This window comes from Manacus candei, unplaced genomic scaffold, assembly GCF_025592945.1.
Source record: "Manacus candei isolate 608988 ecotype Guabito, Panama unplaced genomic scaffold, ASM2559294v1 h1tg000077l, whole genome shotgun sequence".
Classification (NCBI taxonomy): Eukaryota; Metazoa; Chordata; class Aves; order Passeriformes; family Pipridae; genus Manacus; species Manacus candei.
In genome coordinates, this window is record NW_026138125.1 from 8,383,594 (window position 1) to 8,404,958 (window position 21,365).

Sequence of the window (21,365 nt, forward strand, 5' to 3'; positions counted from 1 at the left end):
TCACGTGAGTTGCCGGGGTGGTGGTGCAGGAGCTCACTCCTACTACGGGCAGAACCTGTCCCTCCTGCCCAGCCCGAGCCCCCAAGGGGCTGCTGGCCTTCGACAGAGACAGGGCTGCGCTCCAGGCTGATGAAATATCTCATCCATCAGCAGCTCCGGGGAGCTGCAGCAGCAGCACCGCGGAAGGAAGGCAGAGACAAGCTAAGTGGAGAAGGAGCTGCTGGGGCTTGTTGGGAGCAGAGGCTGCACAGCCCTGGCAGGACGCAGCCGGTGGGAGCTTCCTGTGGTGCACAGGCTGCCATGCCTGTCTGCTCTAAAATAGCTCTTAACATGACGAGAGGTGTCGGATGGGCGCGGGAGTGCTGGCTCTCCCCAGCTCCTCCCTTGCCGAGAGCCTGTCTACACTGCCGTATGTTCCTGTGCCGTAGCCTTCCTCGGGCTTTATTTGTCATCCTCCAGCACATATGCTAACAGCTCCACTGCCTGGCACTCGCAGAGGATGGATTTAGCTCTGAATCAGGCACAAACAAACACTCACTCGGGGCAGTGCTCTCTGCTTCTCACCATCCCCACCTCCCCACTCTGCCTTGAGGAAGGGAGACAGGCAGGTGGTTGGGCTTGACGAGCACAGCAGGTCCCTTTCAACTGAAAGTAATTTATTTTAGTACTCTATCCTATCCTATTCTATTCCATTATTCTAATCTATACATCTATTATATTCTTTTCTATTATTCCACTCCATTTTATTCCTCTGCCATGGCAAGCATGAGGTAGGAGAACAGCCACACTTCAGTCTGGGATACACTGAAAGCCATTCCAAAGGAGAACAACCATGAGAAAAATAACCACCAAGGAGGGAACCAAACGTGAGGGACTTTTTGTACTGGCCAGACAGGCCCCAAAACCTGCACGGCTGTGGCAGCTGCTGTCCCTTCTCCTTGCCATCAGTTCTGGGAAGCCAAAAGCACAATCCAACCATTTCTCTTGGTGCAATCGTGTTTACTTAAACAGAACACGCTTGTTCCTTTTACCTTGGGCACAGCAGGGACAATCACTGCAGGAACATTGCTTACACACCAGTTCTCAGCCTGCCATTCCAGACAGAGCTGTGGCTCCAGGGGATTCTGTCCTTGCTCACTCAGCAGGACCACCCTCCAAAATCTCTCCCCTTTGCCCCAGGCAGGGCACAAGGGAAATTCGTGCCTGGGACTGAGCACACTGGGGGCAGAGGCTGTGGTGGGGCAGGGATGTCCCGATGGCCCCTGGCTGTGTTGGAACACTGTTTAGTTCATAAGGAAATATTTACCTTAAGAAGTTGTATATGTGCTCCAGGAAAATGTTTTATCGTGGGATGATTTGAACCTTGCCAGGTGTGGCCAGAAATACTCCACCACGAAGGAACACATGGAAACATTGCCTTTACCAGCCCCAGCAGCCACCTCCACTCCTGGGAGTGCTGGCACAGGGCTGTACTCACTCCCTCCCTGCCACAGGGTCACTCACATGTCCAGCTGTCTGTCCATCTGTCTACCCACCCATCCATCATTCTGACAAATCCCGCCTTTCCCTCCAGCACAGAATCCTTGTTCCCTGACCAAAGCCCTGCCCCCAGCCATGTCCTTGGGGATGCAGAGTGCTGTGACTGGGCTCAGCCTGCTGCAGAGCCCGCTCTTCACAGGGCCAAGACGCTGCTGTGGCAGAGCGAGACCAAGGTCCTGCTCCTCTGAACCCCCCGGGGCTGTGAACTGCCAGTCAATGTTGGAGCCACTGCAAAACAGTGGAGCAGGGTGAGGACTTGTGCCATTCCTTCCCTGTCAGCCGCGCTCCCTTTGCCAAGCAGGTGATTGCTGTGCTCCCTCATCCCACGGTCTGATCTGGGCTCATCACATGAGCTGTTCCCTCTCCTTCACACACACACCAGCAACAGTAACATGACCCTGTGTGCCAAATCAGCTTCTCAGTGAGTGCTGGGTGGCTGCCCAGCCCCAGCCCAGCCCCACTGTGTGGGCAGTGGGAACATGGGATGTGTGGCTTGTGGCTCGTGGCAAGGGCACGGCAGCAACCAGAGCTGCCTCCGGCCCTGTGCTCTGTGGGAACACATTCCCATCGGGAGCCAGGGCTCCTGGAGGCAGGCATGGGGCAGGGGAACCTCATGTTCCTCCACCAAACAAGCCCAGAGAAGGAGGAGAACCCATGGGAAGCCTCAACGTGAACTCCCCTTCCCCAGAGCGTTCCCTGCCGCTGCTGGCAAACAGCAGCAAACCTTCTGCCATGTTCCCAAACCAGGGAATGCCCACTGGACACGACTGTACAGACCTGGGGAAGGCCACGGCACGAACCACCATGTGCCTGAAACATGGAGCCTTCTGCAGAAAACCACAGCAAACAGGGTGACTTCGGCAGGAGGAAGGTGTGCGCAGCCTCAAGTGAGATTTTGTGTGCGGTCTGGTGCTCTCTGAAAGGGAAAAGAGTCTCCAGACCTGTATTCTTCAGGAGTGCTGTGGAGCGTCAGTAATAAGTCATCTTTGGCAGGCATATGTGAACAGCATCCGGGGAGGGAGAATTTCATCAGAGCAGAGAAATCCTTCCAGCCTGCCTTTGGTACATCTCCAGCCAGCCTGAAATATCCCTAAAGGCTCTGCTCCCTCCTTTCCTCGGAGCCATCCTGACCCTGTCTTGGGCAAGGTACCCAATTTACATGTTCCTGGGCCACTGGTTTGCAATATTTATTTACTTTTATATGGGGTTTTGCAATTTAAGGGGTTTAGATGGGTATTTGCCAAGCAAAATGGGCATTTGCCTGGCAAAAGGCTGCCTCAGTTACAGCAATTTCCTTCCCTGCCCCACTAGTGAAGTAGGGCTGTGTTACTGCCTGGATGCCAGGTGCAAGCAAGCCCCACAGGATGTACTTTCACCCAGTAATTAATTACCTAGCACTTATCTAATTAACCAGAGTTTCCACCTACCATCCCCAGAGGCCAACAGCAAATGCCAGATTCTGCCCCTCCCGCCACTGCCTAAAATATCTTCCAGTGCCATATCTGTCATTGGGACAGGCAGCAGGACCAGTATCTCCAGTCTCCTCCCGCTCCCGAGGGAGCACCACAGCCCTCTCACAGCCCCGGGAGCACTCTGGCTCCCCCTGATCTGGAGCAAGGCTGACCCAGCACCCCTGACCACACACCGTCCTGACGGGCTCCTGGGCTGCAATGGGGCCGTGGGGACAGCGAGAGCAAACACTGCTGGCTGGGCACTGCTTAGAGTGAAGTCAGGAGCTGTTCTGAGCTGGGCTGGATGTTGGCTACGGCCCAAACTCTGTCTTTGTGCACCCCAAAATGCAGGGAAGTTTGGATTTGCACCGACTGGGGCCAGAGAACAGCTCGGCTGGCAGTGGTGTCTGGGGCACCAGTGGTGTCCAGGGCACCAGTGCCCCTTGGTCCCCAGGGCCCAGAGGGGCACCGCTGAGGGTGGGAGCACAGTGACAGCCAGCTCAGACAAACCCTGTCACCCCGGGGTGCACATGTGTCCGCCCTGCCGGCCGGAGGGCACACAGTCCCTGCCCCGGGGCCAGCAGGTCACCGGCCCCGGGGCCAGCAGGTCACCGGCCCCAGCACCGCCAGTCGAGGCCACTGGTGACGCACTGGCCCAAAGAGCCCGTCGGGGAGGAGCCTTGGCACCCGAGGGGCCGCGGAGACCGGGCGAAGGGGACAGGCCACTGCTGACCTGGGGAGCCACACAAAGCACAGGAGGTATTTAAGGCCCTGCAGAGCCCCCTGAAACCTCTTCTGAGCTCCAAACCCCGAGGGCTGAGGACACAGGGGGTGGTTTCCTTACCTTTTCAGCAGGGGATCACTTTCAGCTGACTCTGGTAGAGCCACTATGACTGAAACAACAGGTTACTCAGGGTGAGTAACAGGGGAACGTTTGAATTTGTTTTAATCAGACAAGAAAAATGTTCTTTGGGTTTTGTTTAAGCCTCATTTATAAAACCTACCTGCATTGTTATTTAGTTTTTTCCCATCTCTTACAGCAGGCGGGAAGGGACAGCAAACCAGCCTCCTGCTGCCTGCAAAGTCTGGATTTAACTTGCACCCATCCTACCAGGCAGTTATTTAGGACAATACAAGTGTGAAACCTTGATTTGCTAAGAGCTTAATAAGCTGTCACATATACAGAACAGCACAGCACATTGCCCCTGGATATTGCTGGCAGACCTCTGTGAGGGAAAGAGCTAAAATTGCCATTGACAAAATTGATAAATACCAAGAAACATTTTTTGCCAAATACATAGCTATAACAGAGGTGTCAAAGAGGCTGCCTGAAGCAGAAAGGCAGCTGCCCCAGATGCCACAAAGAGGTGGCTTTTCTGTCCCACCCCCATGACATCAGGGCTGTGTGTACCCTCACAGGTTCCCCAGGCTGCCCTGTCCTGCCCATTCCCATCCCTGTGGGCACTACCCAGCACCCCAACCCATCTCCTCCCTGTCTCCCCACAGGGGTGGGTTTGTCCACATTAAAAACCCCCACTTGGACTCGATGGAGGAGGACATCCTGTACCACTTGGACTTGGGAACGAAGACACACAACCTGCCAGCAATGTTTGGGGACATCAAGGTAAAGAGCAGGTGCAAAAGTGAGGCAGCAGTTTCCCCCCTCCACAGGCTCTCCAGTCCCATGTCCCGTGGCCCTGCTGACCCATGCCAAGGCCCCACCGCTGCCGATGCTCCTTCCAGGACGGGGGCTGGCTGCACAACAAGGGGACTCAGCCACCCAGGGCAGCCTGGGCAGGGAGGCTGTTTGTCCTTGCTTGTTTTGGGCAGAAATCCCAACAGAAAATTACCCTTTTAGAAACCTGTAGCTCCATAAAACCTGATTTTATATTGGCCCCACATTGGAGGACAGACGGAGGAAGCATTTGTCCCAAGCATTTGATCATCATCTACTGGAGACAAGGGGAGGAGGATGTATTATTTTTGTCTGAGACATGCTGTCAAAAGCCTGTCACGATGGCATCCACTTCCATTTCAAACCGGAGCCTTTCTCCAGCGGTGCAGGGGAAGAGCTGCAGTGCCCAGGGCTGGAGCAGCCTGGCACAGTCTCAGCACAGCCCTGCTCCCGTGGGCTTCTGCTGTCCTGCACCCTGGCAGCAGGATCAGCAGCCTTGCAGCCTTGCTGCCCTTGAAGCCAAATGCTCAACCCCCTCCTACCTTCAAGGACCGTTTTTTCCTTTAATATGTAAAATTTGTCCTTTTTCCTCCCTGACTTTACGGTCTCTGTGCCATCAGCAGTGCTCAGTCGTTGCAGTCGGCACTGTCCATAGAATAAATTCAGCGAGAAGCTCCTCCAACATCTGGGTTTGCTATGCTGTCAGTGGGGACACTAACAGCCTAAATTTGCTGAGTTATTTGAGATTTTCTTGCCTGGGACTGATACCCAAGTTCATGCAGCTCTACGGCTGCCTGGACCCAGCATAGTCACCACCCTGATGGAGTGACAGCCTGGGTTTCGTGTTAACCCCTGGTTTTGGGACCCTCAGTGGTTCCGATGTCCCTTGACGGCTGGCGGGGGAGCAGCATCCCGCTGCTTTCTCCGGGAAGACGCGTCTGGCGCAGCCTCCACGGCCACATTCAGCCTGACTCTTGCTACCCGTTTTAGCTCAGAAGTAGCAACATATTGCTATTTTATTTCCAGTTTGTCTGCGTGGGCGGCAGCCCCAACAGGATGAGGGCGTTCGCGCAGTTCGTGCAGCGGGAGCTGGGCCTGGCGGGCGCCGGGGAGGAGCTGCCGGACATCTGCGCGGGGTCGGACCGCTGCGCCATGTACCGGGCGGGGCCCGGCTCTCCGTCAGCGTGAGTTCTGTGCCGCTCTCCATCGCCGTCAGTTCTCTGCTGATCTCCATCAGCGTCAGTTCTGTGCCGCTCTCCATCGCCGTCAGTTCTCTGCTGATCTCCATCAGCGTCAGTTCTGTGCCGCTCCCCTCGGGGCCGCACCGCGGGGCTCAGGGCAGCCGGACAGCGGGGTCCTGTCTGCTCCGGCCACGGGGACAGGACCTGTCCCTCCCACGCCTCCGCTTCCCCCAAGGCTCACTGGCAGATTTTTCCCCCCTTTTCAGTGTTCAGCCATTACCACCAGTGCAACCTCTCAGCCGTGGCAAAGCTGCTTCTGTTTGAATCACATTCCTCGGCACCCTGCAGGCTCCGTTTGGAAAGTGCCGTATTAACAGACACACACATTCTGCTCAGCTTGGGTCTGGCAGTTTAAGAGGCAAAGACCACTTCCCACCATCCATGAACCATGACGTTGCTGGGAGCATTACATTGACACAAGCTCTAAAATAAAATCCTGCTTTATTATTAGTTACTCTTTCAGAGCAGGATTTTTGGCACTGCACAAAGGGAAAAGCAAACACAGGCTGTGTTTGGGAGAGTCCTGCTGTCATTTCTTCAGGCACAAGATTAGTCTGAAATGTGACTCACAGGAGATGGAGTCACTCACACGACAGCACTCACGTTTGGTCCCTCTGACAAAACCAAACCAATCCTGACCAAGGGGAAAGCCTGAGGGAATCAATCTGGTCAGATCCAAAGGGAAGAATCCCCACGAGATTTGCTGTTCCTCAGCCTGGCAGCAGCGGTGACACAGCCAGAAGCAAACCCTTGCTGAGCTCAAGGCTGTGCACCAGCACCATCTTTGGCCAGGGCAGAGCCCTCGGCCCGTCCCTGCAAGGGGACATAGGGCAGAGCTCCGGCCGCCCCGAGATGCATCGTGTGGAGCAGCTGCCAACATCACATTTCTGCAAGTTGCTTAGAAACACAACTGAGCTCAAACATACAGGGGCAGGAACACAGATTCCTGCTCTGAATATTTACAATGAAAATAAATTTTTTAGGCATTGGCAAATAACCCAGGCTGATGTTCCAGAATAACAACACGCAAAAAGGTTTCATATTTAAAACATGATACAAGGAGAACAGAGCACTGCTCTCACAGCCAACAGAAAGGAGATAAAACAACACAAATACTGGCTGCATAAGTTAATTAATGGAGCTTCCATGTGTGCTTCCTTCAGGTTTTTTAACATGATAGCAAAACCTACAAAATGTGTGGCATTTTCCAGGGAAAAAAGCAAACCCCATGGCATCAAACACCTTTTGTTCTTAAAGGTTAAGCTGAGGAAAGGACATCAGTCTAGCAACAGAGCAGAAAAGAGATGACCAAGTGAGGGAGGGCTGGGCAGAAGCAGCTCCAGACCTGCAGAACATCTGCCAGCCCTGGGGAGCAGCAGCAGAGATGGGAGCAGGGCAGCACTCTCCGTGGAAGATGGGAACTGGCCAGTGTCAGCAGTGGGGAGCTGGCAGCCAGGCAAGTGCTGGGGACAGAGGGACACCAGGGCAGGGGACAGAAGGGCAGGGCAGGAAGCAGGACAGGTGGCCTGCAAGGCACGCAGCAAATGCCTGACCCTGAAACCTGTCCTTACTGAGGGACACGAACCCTCCTGTCATCCTTGGTGCCCAGCAATGTGGCGGAGATGCTCTGGTGTGGGGCGAGGACAGGCTGGAAGGCACCTGGAGAAGTGGAGGCTCTGGTCGTCCTCGCTGAAATTCACCACTCCCAGAGCACAAGCAAGACATGACAGAACTGAGCCAGCACATGGCATAAGGACAGCAGCGCAAGGGGAAGGTCTTGGAGCATTCAGCTGTTAGGACATGTTTGTGGAGACCTGTCTTGAAGGAGAGGCACCGTTTGTGCGCCTGCACAGGGTCTCCAGGGATGAACACCTTCTCTACTGATGAGAAGAGCCTTTAAATCATCAAGGGGAGAGGAACAGGGTTAGGCACTTCACCCTGACAGTCTACAAAGACCCTGAGATGTCTCTTCCCCCTCAAAAAAATCGCTGTTGCAATCACCAGGGGAAAAGGCCACAGCGTAACCCTGAGTTTGTGGCAGTCACGTACCTGTCCCCCGCCGCAGCCTCACAGGCACTGACATTTCTCTTTTCTCTCCTTCCAACAGCATGGGATGGGCATCCCTTCCATTTCCATCATGCTTCATGAGCTGATCAAACTGCTGCACCATGCAAAATGCCGGGACGTCACTATTATCCGCATCGGTACTTCGGGAGGCTTAGGTAAGCGATTTGTGGTCTTCCTTCAGAGCAAAACAGCTTTATCAAAAAAAAATTCCAGCAATAGGTCATGCGGTTCTGAGCTTTAGCATTTTGTCAGGTCTCCAAATATCCGTGGTATCCTGGCTTGTGCCAGCACTGGTGTGGCAATAGGAGCAGGGCAGTGACCGTTCCCTTGTGCTGGCACTGCTGAGGCACCTCCAATGCTGGGATCAGTTCTGGGCCCTCAAGACAAAAAAGATATTGAGGGGCTAGAGTGTGTCCAGAGAAGGGAATGGAGCTGGAGAAGGGGCTGGAGCACCAGAAGTGGCTGAGGGAGCTGGAGAGAAAAGGAGGCTTGGGGCTGACCCTCTCACTCTCTCCAACTCCCTGGCAGGAGGGTGCAGCCAGGGGGGAGGTCAAGCTGTGCTCCCAGAGAACAAGGGACAGGACAAAAGGAGGTGGCCTCAATTTGTGCCAGGGAGGTTTAAGTTGGATATTAGGGAAAAATTTCATTCTCCAAAGGGCTGTCTAGCCCTAGCACAGCTGCCCAGGGCAGTGGTGGAGTCCCCATCCCTGGAGGGATTTAAAAGCCACATGGATGTGGCACTTGGGGACATGGGTTAGAGGTGGCCTTGGCAGTGCTGGGGAACAGTTGTACCTCATGATCTTAGATGGCTTTTCTAACCCAAATAAATCTGTGATCTCTGGCCAGAGGAGTGTTGCAGCTCATGCCTGCACAAGCTGGTGGAGGGACATGATCTCTGCAAGCCAGAAGCAGTTAAAACCCTGTCCCTCAGCACACTCTTGCAATCACTCATCTTGTGCTGATTCTGTACATTTTACTTGTACATCTGTGCTACTGCGTGAATTTTAATTATTCTCTGACATCTGCTTTACTCACCAAAAAGAATAGCCCCACAGTCCCACGCAGCTGTATTGATATTCTCCTGTCACGGTGGAGTTTGGCAGCAGGTCACAGGTGCTACGAGCTCTGGTTTAGCCTCAGTTTCCCTGTGCCCAGGGATCGAGGCCGGCTCTGTTGTGATCACGGACACGGCCGTGGACTCCTCGTTCCAGCCGCGCTTCGAGCAGGTGGTGCTGGGGGACGTGGTGCTGCGGAGCACCGAGCTGGACAAGGACCTGGCAGAGGAACTGCTTGCCTGCAGCAGGGAGATTGCAGACTTTCCCACACTCATCGGCCATACCATGTGCACCTATGACTTCTACGAAGGTAAAACCACCTTGGCCTGTCCTTCCTGCCCCAAGCATAACACCAAGTCTTTGCATTCTTACCTGGACAGAACTATCCACTGGCCCCAAGCCCCAGGAGGGTGGCAGGAACGGACCCGCCTGATGTGTGAGGGCCCAGGCAGAGCAGGGGCACCCTCAGAACACACAGTACCTCTGTTGGCACCTTGCTGAGTTTGCCACTGCACTGTTGCCTACAGCAAGATTGTCACTTCAGAACTACCAACTCCAGGAAAATGTCAGGCTGCCTGTCAGATTTACGTAAACAAACTTTGGTTCCTCTAGAACCCTTTCCTCTGCAAAACTAAATGCTGGTCGCAGAGTAGATGAAATGTAATAAATGAAGAATTAATAATCTGAGCGCTATTTATAAATCCTTAGATCTGCTTGCAGATGCAGCCATCTGTGTATTGCTCAAGGCCATGTTTTATTTAAACAAAAAGCCCTTTGAGAGGATTAAAGTAGGAAGAGCAGTAAACTGAAGTGCTATCCCAGGTTAGCCCAGCTGCAGGTAAGCATTTACCTTCACAGCTGAGGTGCACCACTGACCTCAGGAGTGGGGATGGCTTGTCCCCACAGAGCACAACATCCCCTGCACTTCACACCTGTGGGCTGACTTGGCCCTTTACCTGTGGTGAAACCTGCATCATTCTCCCCCCTGCACAGAGATGTGTCGTGCTGGCTTCAACATCGAGGGGAATAGGAGTTAACAGCTACTCAAAGGAAAACTTCGTGGGCCTCCAACAGAACGTGGGCACTGTTGGACTTTCTGTTTGCACCTATGCCCTGTGCCTGTGACCCTGCCCAGGCCCTACAGTGACACTTCTCTGCTTCCTTCCCAGGTCAGGGGAGATTAGACAGTGCACTGTGCTCCTTTTCCAGTGAAAAAAAGTTGGAGTACTTGAGAAGAGCTTATGACGCTGGTGTAAGGAACATTGAAATGGAGTCCACAGCATTCGCTGCCCTGTGTGGGCTGTGTGGTCTCAAAGGTGAGTCCTGCCAATTCTATCTCCTCCCTGCATCCCACTTAACCCCCCTCTAAGGGTTCTGTTTGGTGCCAGAAGGCCAAACACACATTCCTAACAATTTGAACTAGAAAAGGACACCAAAACAAACTTTGTAGCTCAATAAAACCCAAGGCCTGAGAACACATTGGACAAACCAAACCTTAATCCCCCCCCACTTCTCCTGGCCCTACAAACACATCCTGGCCATGCTGGTGCAGCCACCCCCAGGGTTTGCTGGAGCAGAGCCCGGGTGAGCGGAGGGTGGATGCAGAGCAGAGCCGTGGCCAGCAGCTCCCCGGGGTCCTGCCACACTGGCCCCTTCACCATGAGCCCCGGGGAGGCAGGACCCTGCTCCATGCTGGAGGTGAAATGTGGGGTCAGGTGTGAGGTGACAGTGCTCCATCCATCCATCCCTCCGTGCATTCCACAGCCGCCGTTGTCTGCGTGGCGCTCCTGGACCGGCTGGAGGGGGACCAGATCCGGGCATCCCACGAGGTGCTGTGGGAGTACCAGCAGCGGCCCCAGCGCCTGATTGCCGCCTTCATCCGCCAGCGCCTGGGGCTGGGCCCCAAGGGCCCCACACACTGACCACGGCACGGGCATGGCGGGGTCACACCGTGCACTGACCGCGGCACGGGCACGGCCGGCCACAGCACGGCCCCTGCTCTGGGAAATGGCAAAGAGACTCGGCCACAGCACGGCCCCTGCTCTGGGAAATGGGAAAGAGACTCGGCCACAGCACGGCCCCTGCTCTGGGAAATGGCAGACACTTGGCCACAGCACAGCCCCTGCTCTGGGAAATGGCAAAGACACTCAGCCACAGCACGGCCCCTGCTCTGGGAAATGGGAAAGACAGCCACAGCACGGCCCCTGCTCTGGGAAATGGCAAAGACACTCGGCCACAGCACGGCCCCTGCTCTGGGAAATGGCAAAGACACTCGGCCACGCCACACTCCCACGGCAGAGAGCCCTCCACAGCCGAGGGGAGTGGCCTCACCCTACGGACACTGCTGTGCAGGCGCTGCAGGCCTCCAGCTCGGCTGCAATGGCTCCGACACACGTGCATGTCCAAGGACAGCTCCAACCTCCAACACGGCTGGAATGACACACATGCACACCCAAGGACAGCTCCAACCTCCAACACGGTTAGAATGGCTCTGACACACATGCACACTCGAGGACAGCAGCTCTAGCCAAAATTTGCCCAGAAAATAAGGCTGTGTTACTGAGCTGCAGGTTCCTCACTCCCAGCTCCACTCATCGTAAAGGACTGTCCTGTTAAGGTCACTCCTGTCCACGGTGATCCTGTAGGAAGGAGATCCCTTTGCTTTGGGCATAAAGCCAAAGCCTAAGTAAATGTCATCCAAAATTAATCAGTACTTGTAACCATTATTGTTACTGCTGTTACAGAGGCTGTTCAGACTTTCATTCCAACAGTATTTAAAGATGTGACAAACTGGCAGGTGCCAGAGTTTAAGCACGAGAGGCCGTCTCTGGCTGAGCAGGAGCAGCTTGACCCCTGTCATAGGCTGGGCAGGTTTGGGCACAGAGACCCTTGTGAGGTAGTAGGATGAGGAGCACATAGTGCTGACATAACCTTGACCTGATTTCACATAACTGCATCTTTTACATCCAGCAAATCATCTGCAAGTGTCTCCACAAGCTGGAAGAGACTGAACTGCACCTGGGTGGAGTGGAGGGGTTGTTCGGAGAGGGTCCCCTATAGCCTGAAGAATTCCCACAAAATCACTCTCAGTTCTTAAGGTTCACTAACAAGCTTGCTTCCAAATCAATTTGGAACAGTAACTTACAGGATACTTACAGGGAACTTGCAGGATAACTTACAGAAAGTGTTCAAGGCCAGGCTGGATGGGGCTTGGATCAGCCCGGCCTCATGGAAGGGTGGGTGGAACTGAATGGGCTTTAACGTCCCTTTCAACCCAAACCATTTTGGGATTCTCTGATGATTCTATGATATCGTGAAAACTGGTGCCATGAAAAAGCAAATTCCACTTTATACAAGAAAAGGAGACTGGTTCCTGGTTTCCATTCCAAGATGGCTGTTTTTAGGCTCTAACATTAATATGACAGAGAAGAAATCCCAGGACAGGAGCCAGTGTCTTCCCAGAATAGAAACACATTCCTCCAGTCACTTACTATGCAATCCAACCTACTATTCCAACTCAGTTCTGCCAAGTTCAAAGTCTACTTCAGAAACTCCCATACTAACAGCAATGTACCTTCAAGCTCTTTGTGAAAGTAATTTAAAACCTCTCAAGGAAAAGGAATACTGGACTTGGATCTCAAAAGGTTTTGCACCACTGAAATTATCTTTTAGATCCGCTTTTAAAGGCAAGGAAAAAAATAATCAACTGCCATAGGTTTGGGATGATCCCTTTCTGGGAATTGTCCTGCAGCCAGTCTGTTCCTCACAGCAAAGCACTGCTGGTCTCCCCACAGGAACATCCAGCCAGTTGTGAGGCTGGTCAAGTGTGTTTCAAAAATAACAAGTTAGCCCAAAGGAGATACCAAAATAAAAAGCACAAATACACAGAGTTGTAATTTTAGCCCAAACTCTCAGAAGCTGAGCCCAGACAACGTAGCTCCCACGGCTCAGGGCAGGCTCTGCAGCATTTCCCCACTGAATACCTCAGCTGCCATCCCGGGGTGATGCTGCTCCTGGCCCAGCCCTGTGCTCACTCGTGGGGGTCTGTCACACCAGCTGCCCCCCTCTGGCACCCACCTCGGGGTCTCCAGCAGGTCCCAACGCTGTGCCCTGAGTGCCCTGCTCGGGGCCGGGGCCGCGCTCAGGCTGGGAGGGCTTTGCCAGCGGAGTTCTCAGTCTGAGGGGTGAAAACTGGACACACCTGTCTCTGCAGAACTCAGATGTGACACACTGACACCTGTAAGGCATTACAGCACCACATTAATGAAGTTCCCATAACTGCCCAGAGACACAAGTGGGGATGTTCAGACCTTTCTGATATTCATCATCCTTAGAAATTTCTGGTCAAAGTGCTAATTTGTAACTTGTTTACAATCATTTTATGCTATCTTTATGTAAGGCTTGAAAACATAATCAATTACAAAAGGAAATAACATCAATTTCCCTTTCAGTTAATAGAATCATATTCAGTAATGTCAGCTCCAAAATAAAGATCCCAGTTCTAATTCTAATTTATAATTTATACTGAAAGACTAATCTGCAATATGAAATTGCATGACTAGCTTGCAGTAAATATGATGCAGCAAATTGGCTTCTAAATATAGACAAAGGTTTAAGTTTCTTCTTATAATAATCAAAGAATATTAGAAACATGCATGGTAATGAAGATTTTATAATTAAAAGATCAAATTCTCAAGAAACTTGGAATGAAAACTGTGGGATTTATTCATGTAATGTAATATAATCTAAAGTAACTGCAGTGCAAAGCTATTTTGGATTTCTGCTGCCAATTGAAACCCATGAGTTCCTGCTCCAGGTGCTGCACATCAGATTGGCCTGTGCTGTGTGTAGGAGTCCTCATGTACGGGTGTCCCAGCTCCCAATTAAAAGGGACATGGACACTGACAGTGCATCAGGCCACCCCCAGCTCCCCAAACCTGCAGCAGGCACTGGGAGAAAGGCTCAGCAGGGTTTGAATGGCTGCACACACAGGGAACTGAGCAGTTCTATGACACAACCAAAGGGAATTTATTAAAGGTCTGCACCCCTGAAGCTCCTCTGCTCCTGAGACAAGAGGTGGTCTACACTTCAAAAGCTGTAGATTCCATGTCTCTTCTTGGAAGCTTTGGTGGAGGAATTTTTGGCAAAATCTCTCTTGCATAAAGTGTTTTATGCAGTCCAGCTTCTCGGAGAGCGAGCTCGACACGGAGTCTGGGGTCAGAAATGACCTGGTAAAATAAACCACAGCAATGATCAACAGAAACCAAGCACCACCTTCCCCATACAGCCGGTGCATCTTACAGGGTATCTGTGGATGTATATGTTTGAAAAGCTTTCAAAAGACAGTCAGAAAATTACGGTCATAAAATAAAACCTTCAAAACAGAGAAGCTTTACAGTGAGCAAGCCTTATCTCACTGTCCATATCCTAATATTATCCTTTTGAATATTCATAATCACAATCACACAATATGATCACAAACCAACGAGCCCTGGTTGCCTTTCCTCAGCAAAACTGAGAGTGTAGGTGAGGAACCAAGTGACTTTTAATCCAGCTGCTCCCTGAGGAGCTGCTGCCTTTCCTTATGTTCCCTGTGCACACAGCCCTGAGTGGAGCACACAATCCAGTCCCTTCCTGGTTGTTCCTATGGAATCCAAGTGCTTCAAACACCTTTATGACTTTTCTCACACTGTTGCCTTGTGCTTACATGTCAGTGCCACTTCCATTTGTCAGAATGACAATTAATCCCAGGGAAATTACTTCTGAAATTTGTCAGAAGGTTAGTTGACAAAATTTGTAAGCCTCTTTCTGGAGACATTGCCCCACCTGTCACTCCTGATGTTTTTATCTTACCCACATCATAGTCTGTATTCCACTGCCTGTGTTGCTATTCAGGATACACTGTTAAGACATCTGTGCCCACAATAGCTCACACAGGATCACAGCCACTTACCTGCTCCTCACTGTACGTGTGCAGCCTGAACAGAGGCTGCTGCAGCTCAAACTCCTGGTTGGCTCCGATGCCCATCCGGGCCCTCGATGCCACCGTATCAGCCACTGCTCTGGCTGGGTCTGATTTTGCAACAACAGCAACCTGAAACACAGGACGTGAAAATAACATTCACTCTGTGTAGAGCCAAGGTGAGAACAGGCTTTTATCAGTAACACACCCTTTGAGAACATGATCATTCACTGCCTTTGCACTGTAACAGTGTGTAGGGCCCCAGCCTGGGCCCAGCAAGGACATGAGAGAGAAGCAACAGCACCCTGGGCTCTTCAGCAGAGCCTGACATGAGCTCCAGCGTCCCAAGACAGTCACCACAAAGACCCAGAACCTCACAATTCTGCAATACCCACAATTCTGCAATTCCCACAATTCCAGGAAGTCCAAACTTTCAGGTTGGTAGTTCCCAATTATTACAGAGTCATGGGCAACAACATTGAGTGATATGCCCCAAATAACATAACTCTGGTTTTTTTGTGAAGTGCATCTGCTTTAACTGTGTAATTTCCTGGAGCTAGATCGGTATCAAAGACTCTCAGACACTGTATTGTGCCAGAATCAATCTTCTTTCATTGCTTACTTTCTTTGTGTTAAAACATTTAGATACAGGCTAATACTACTTTGGAAAAATACAGAAAGATGCATGAGCAAAATAATTAAAGTCAGAACCCTATCTGAATTACTAAAATCAGGAAAAAACAGCTTAAATTTTGTACGATAATTTTTTTGCCCATCTCTTTAATGAAATGTCATCTTTGTATTTACAGCCTGCCAAAATCTACAGGCTGGCTGGATGACTTTACTAAAAAACCTTTTTCCCCCACATACAAAAAAGGCACATACTTTATGAATTCATTTCATTAGTGTGAAACAGAGAATAAATGTTGGTTAGAAAAGTGTAACAAAGTGGGAACTTCCCCATTCTGGGCAAAGGCTGTTCTAGAAGTGTTTTCTACTCTGGCAAGAGAATTGAGTCAGTGGGCAGAGCTCAACAGATCATGACTCCCAACCAGCCTCATGTAAAACCTGATGCAAATGATAATAAAACTCAACCAGGAACTTGGAAAAGATGCAAGAGAGTTATTATTAAAAATGCTTTGATAACCTAAAATAACACTGCAAAATATGTAATTGAATCAGATTTTTAAAAATAAAGCAATACTGAGTGGAAATGTGCTCAAGTTCAACAGTTTAAAAAACTACCAAAAGGATACCAAGGATCCCTGAGGTTTGTCTATTCTCATTCTGCTCAGCTCTCCACAGAAGGTGGCTCAGAGTATTTGGCCTCTGTGATATTTTATTTTCCTCCTGACTTTGCACACCCTACTACGAAGTGAAAGCACTTGTGAGGCCACCAACACCCCCTGAGGGATTAAGGAAGGGTTTCACAGGATGCACTGGGATGGTCCACTGAGGGGGAGGTCAAGGTTGCACCAACATCAGATTTTTAACCAGGGGTAGTCCTGGGGAAAAAGCTGCTGCTTCAATGGTGTTTAAATTATCACAAATGAAACAAGGGGTTTGAAGAGCACCTTTTCCCCCTCCCTATTTTCCTTTGGCTCCTATAGTGTACAGAATGTGAACTCTAGCTTTTTCCTACTAATCTTCTGAGGAAAAAACAAGGAGATTAGATAGAAAAATGTAAATGGAAGTAAAATTACTCCTTCAAAAGTCAGCAGCAGAAAAAAACAACTACATTTACTACATTTACCAGCACTACATTTACTATGACATTAGCAAGCATTAGCATGCATTTTCTGGAATGTCCCTTAAGAAATAATGTGCAAAAGTTTCACAGAGTTAAATATCTCTGAAGAAAAGTCATCCAAGAAGTGTAAGCTTCCAGACTTTAAAAACAATCAAAATTACTTCTAAACCTCGCCTAAGACTCAGGGAAGACTTAAGATTATTAAAATAAAAAAAATAAAAATCAAGGAAGAGAAATGACATCCAACCTAGAAAAACCCCTCTCTTTCTCCTTTTAGATACCAAAAGCTTCTACAGTGCAATTTAATGTCATAATGTACCTGTTGTCAGAGCCACAGAGCACGCAGGATTTATAACACAACAGAATTACTGTTAGTCAGACCAGGAGTGCATTTTAACTCGTTCATTTATTTGCTTTGGAAAGACCGTTCCTTTTACCTCTCAGTGCTCTGGCAGTGTTTGTACCCCTGTGTGTGAGATCACTGCAGCCCGGGCCGACCCACCTGCTGCCGGAGCATTTCCAGGCGCTTCTCTCTCTCCTCCTCTTCCCGGGCCTGGAGCAGGACCTGCTCCTTTCTCTCCAGCAGCCGCTTCTCCAGCAGCCCCCGTCGGAATTGCACCCTGCCAGCACACAGAGGGAAACGCTGGGCAAGGCCAGCTTGAAATTTCTCTGGTGGTGTTTGTGTTGAAAACCACCCTGACGTTTTCTACATCCACCTGATGTGCAGAACACCTCAGTGCAGAACGATTTTCATTTGAATGCATTCTCTTTTTCGGAGTTTTTTGTTTGGGTTTTTGGGGGAAGAGGGGTTTAGGCAGTTATATTTTTTGATTTGCTTTTGAGTGGGTTTTAGTTGGTTGGTTGTTTTTTTGAACAACTTGGCTAACCTTTCAGATGTCTAGACTGCAGATTTTCTCTAGTGTGCTTTATATAGTCCTGGTACTCTTTTTTTCTCCCCCATTTTCTTTGCCAAGAAGAAATGTTCTCTCACATCTGTGTATGGCAGAAGAAATCTTTCCTATAACTCTTTCCATTAAAAGCAACATCTCACTCCCAATCTTGTTACTGGAAGGAGCAAGAAAACTTGAGAACTGCACCCTTCTTCCAAAGGAAAAAGGTGGAGGTTCACACCAGTAACTCCAGAACTTTACCACTGTCCTGCTCCCCCTTTCACAGTAGGGGCAATATGCCCTACAGCACCAGCACAGACACATTCCCTGATGACCCTCAGGCCACTGCCAGACTCTGTTCCTTATGGAGCTGGAGGTATTTGTTGGTACCTCACTTTTAGTCCTTATACAGGAGTTGCCAATGCCATGCTTTGCATTTGGAGAGTTATCCTTCTTTTGCCCTTCAAATTCAAACTCGCCTCTAGAGAAATTGAGATGAATGAGCTGCTTCAACTACACTAAAACATGTATTGTTATTTTCTTACTCTCCAAATTTTAGTAAACTCAAAGGAGCTTACTATACTTATATGGCACACTTATAACTTGTGCCATAAGCTGCAAAAATCAGAACTACACCTTCAGTTCTGTTGGTGGCTAGCAAAGACCTCTGTGCCAATAATCCAATCACAATTAGCAGGACAAACAAATTTGTCCCAAGAGGGTGGCAGGAAGCTGCCTGAGGGTGCCCCAGAGAGGCTTCCAGTTTCTCACTGTAGCCACTGCAGGAGGCCAGGCAGAGGAATGCTGCAGCAGTAGCCCTCAGGGGTCATTCTGTCCCAGAGGGAAAAGCCTAATCTGCTTTTTACATGGAGAAAAATTTAATAAAAAGCAGATACTAATATTTCTCTGAAAAATGACAAAAATTACATTATACTGAAACCCTCTCATTCTGCTTGAGCTGACTACTGTGATGCATCTTCTAAAACACTCCAGAGCTACCAAACACAAAATTCAGTACTCTGGAAGTTTCTGTGCATGGCCAAGAGAGAAGACTGGGGGGCACCTGGCCAGGCCTAACCCACACACTCTGTCTGGTCTGCAGCAGTTTTCCTGCACACAGGAATGTAAAGCAATGCTAAACTGAGACATTCTGTTGCCTTTCCATACCCAGTTTGAAGTGGTCCAAGTGATCCCAACTGATTGGCAAACCCCAGCCAGGCAGAGTGGGGCAGAGCAGGGCAGAGCAGGGCTTGGTACCACGATGTAGTGATTGCTGCTCCTGGGGAGGGTCGTGTTAGCCTGAGACCATCTGAACTGAGACTGAAACTCTGCTGCACCAGGACACCACCATGCCACATGTGTACCTGAGGTCTGCACAATCAAGTGCTTTATTTGGTACAGTAGATCAGTTCTGGGCAACATAATGCTGAGTATTTACTGGCTTCTGATTCACAATAGCCTGAAGGGGTGATTATTTCCCCTCTGCATTCCTCAAAGAACTGTGCCATTTCCTTGTATCTTATTCTGCAACATTTATTAGCACAAGAAAGAACATTCCCAGCACTATGGCAGAGTGAAATACACAGGTTTAAAGAAAAATCACTTTTCCCTGATCAGTTCTGCTGAAAATTCTGTAATTCAAACACGTGTTTCTTTTCCCACGAGCTAAAATCACTGCAGGTATGTTTAAGGAAAGGCAGAGATATATTTGTAGCATAAGGATACAAACATTTAAATTTAGCTGTCAGCCAGGTGTCCTAGCAAAATAAGACTGAAGCACTGTTTCCCACAGAATGCTTAAGACCAAGTTTAATATTCAAATGCCAATGGTACTCGAATCCCATTTTAATTGCATTTCTGGTCCCCACAACTTGGTGGTTACCTCCATGTAAAAGAGACAGGCTGTGCTTTGGGGGCAGTTATAACCAGTCTACTTTCTGGGGTTGTGTTCCTCTGGCAGAGGAATTCCCCTGTGAAATCCAGCATTTCTTCAACAGGCCATTAAAGGCCACATTGTGCAACAAAGACTTGGCAATTCAAGTGTGAGCAGGCTCAAGTCCAAAATCCCATTAAACAGGTAAAGAGCATCTACAACTAGATGAGCAGTTCAGGACTCTCTAAGATAATAATTAATATCTTTGAGGCTGTTAAGTGCTGAATGAGCTCCTTTCACTTGCCCCTCAAACAAACCAAATCTGATTATAAATCATTTTGCAAAGTGGGAAAGTAGGTAGTCTCATTACTCAGCTACAGTTAAAAAAATCACCAGGGGAGTTGGGTTTAATGTGTGCACCCTGTCATGATTCCAAGTTTAATGCTTACAAAGGTGTAAAATCTTTGATGGATATTAATTAGTTTGAAATACCAAATAAATTGCATCCAGGATACAATCATGATGCGACCTTAGTGTATAGATTGGGGTAATTGCCAAACAGGAAGAAAAAAGTTACTTATCTCAGTTTATTCTAGTTTAGAAAGCTGGAGGATCAAAACAAATTGGATTATAAGAAGCTCCTATTAATACCATAGGTATTCACATTTAATTTCTTTTACCTTTCTCTGTCTTTAGCCGCTTGTTCAGCCATTAATTTTCTCAATTCCTCCAGACGTCGTAGATCTCTCTCCTCCTGTTCTTGCCACTTGAGCTGTTTCTCAGCCCAGTATTTTTTCAGCTAGAGTTTGAGCAAATACAGCAAACAAATCAACACTCGTTCCCAAGCCAAGGCAGTGACAATAAAGAAACCAAGAAAGGCATTAAGTCAGAAACTCCAATTTTGATTCTTTTAGAATAAAATTTCTATTTGAGAGCACTACAAGTTAACAGAAGATTTACTATGAGAGCAAGAGGGTGTGCAGTCCCCACAACAAAAGTAGTAAAATTAGACTGTGGACACTAATTTGCACACATTTTTCCACCACAATCTGAAGACTACCACTTCCAATTGCTCCCTGCCTTCCTACTCTGCCATCAAAACCCTCAACTGTGCTGCTCACACGAGTGAATGTTCCTTGAGTTAGAGCATCCTGGGTTGGCCCAAAGGGCTGGCTCAGGCCAGCCCAGCTCACTGTGCTGAGGTGGAGATCCACTGAGGAACAGGAGGCAGCACTTGAGTGTTCCTCACGTAAGTCTGGAGCTTTTCCAAAGCTGAGTGGGAAAGAAAGACCTCAAGGAAGACTCTGAAACCTGAGCAGGGAAGCTTATCTGAAAGGATGAGGGGGCTTGGATGCAAAAGGAGAAACAGGGGCTTAAAGTAGATATTGCCAAAGTGAAATGCTAAATTTTTAATTTTAACAAATTCTACAGGATCCTGTTCTTAAAACCATGGCAATTCTTCAAAGACAACTGGTAGAATTTGTAGCAAGCTTGTAATTCCTGTCTTGCCATGACATACTTTGCAAATCACAAAATCATTCACATTGGAAAAGATCTTTAAGATCATTGAATCAAACCATTAACCCAGCACTGCCAATATCATATAATCACAGAATATTTAGTATCTTCCTGGCATCCCATCTCATCTTGCCCGCTGGCAGCGGGAAGCCATTCCCTGTGTCCTGTCCCTCCATCCCTTGTCCCCAGTCCCTCTCCAGCTCTCCTGGAGCCCCTTTAGGCCCTGCCAGGGGCTCTCAGCTCTCCCTGGAGCCTTCCCTTCTCCAGGGAAACCCCCCCAGCTCTCCCAGCCTGGCTCCAGAGCAGAGGGGCTCCAGCCCTGGAGCATCTCCGTGGCCTCCTCT

The 21,365-nt window shown here is 49.6% G+C and overlaps 2 protein-coding genes across 9 annotated transcripts in view; one reads left to right on the forward strand and one right to left on the reverse strand.

The window, feature by feature from the left end:
• The first annotated feature begins 3,762 nt into the window (after positions 1-3,762).
• UPP2 (uridine phosphorylase 2) lies at positions 3,763-11,149 on the forward strand. 4 transcript variants are annotated; one of them, XM_051810212.1, is made up of 7 exons: positions 3,763-3,905; positions 4,497-4,614; positions 5,692-5,847; positions 8,014-8,128; positions 9,069-9,338; positions 10,198-10,344; positions 10,793-11,144. In XM_051810212.1, the coding sequence occupies exons 1-7, from the start codon at positions 3,880-3,882 to the stop codon at positions 10,948-10,950; spliced, it is 990 nt and encodes a 329-aa protein (XP_051666172.1). In that variant the 5' UTR covers positions 3,763-3,879; the 3' UTR covers positions 10,951-11,144. The 4 variants fall into 4 exon arrangements, with proteins under 4 accessions (XP_051666172.1, XP_051666173.1, XP_051666170.1 ...); XM_051810213.1 differs by having other exon boundaries at positions 9,129-9,338; positions 10,793-11,142; XM_051810210.1 differs by lacking the exons at positions 3,763-3,905; positions 4,497-4,614; positions 5,692-5,847 and adding an exon at positions 6,700-7,362 and having other exon boundaries at positions 10,793-11,149.
• A 420-nt stretch (positions 11,150-11,569) lies between these two features.
• CCDC148 (coiled-coil domain containing 148) overlaps positions 11,570-21,365 on the reverse strand; it is a 56,227-nt gene continuing 46,431 nt past the window's right edge. For 4 of the 5 annotated variants that reach the window (XM_051810168.1, XM_051810170.1, XM_051810167.1 and 1 more), the window contains 4 exons: positions 20,184-20,302; positions 17,243-17,360; positions 14,982-15,122; positions 11,570-14,256 (listed from right to left, as the gene is read on the reverse strand). In XM_051810168.1, coding sequence (XP_051666128.1) covers positions 14,110-14,256; positions 14,982-15,122; positions 17,243-17,360; positions 20,184-20,302 — 525 coding nt within the window. In that variant the 3' untranslated portion in view covers positions 11,570-14,109. The remainder of the gene's footprint in view (positions 14,257-14,981; positions 15,123-17,242; positions 17,361-20,183; positions 20,303-21,365) is intronic. The other variant, XM_051810169.1, reaches the window with a different exon arrangement.

Coding starts and splice junctions, on each gene's coding strand:
- UPP2 (XM_051810212.1), top strand. CDS start 3,880: ATGACTGAAACAACAGGTTACTCAGG. Junction 5,848..8,013: donor CGGGGCCCGGCTCTCCGTCA/GCGTGAGTTCTG, acceptor TCCTTCCAACAG/CATGGGATGGGCATCCCTTC. Junction 10,345..10,792: donor TGGGCTGTGTGGTCTCAAAG/GTGAGTCCTGCC, acceptor TGCATTCCACAG/CCGCCGTTGTCTGCGTGGCG.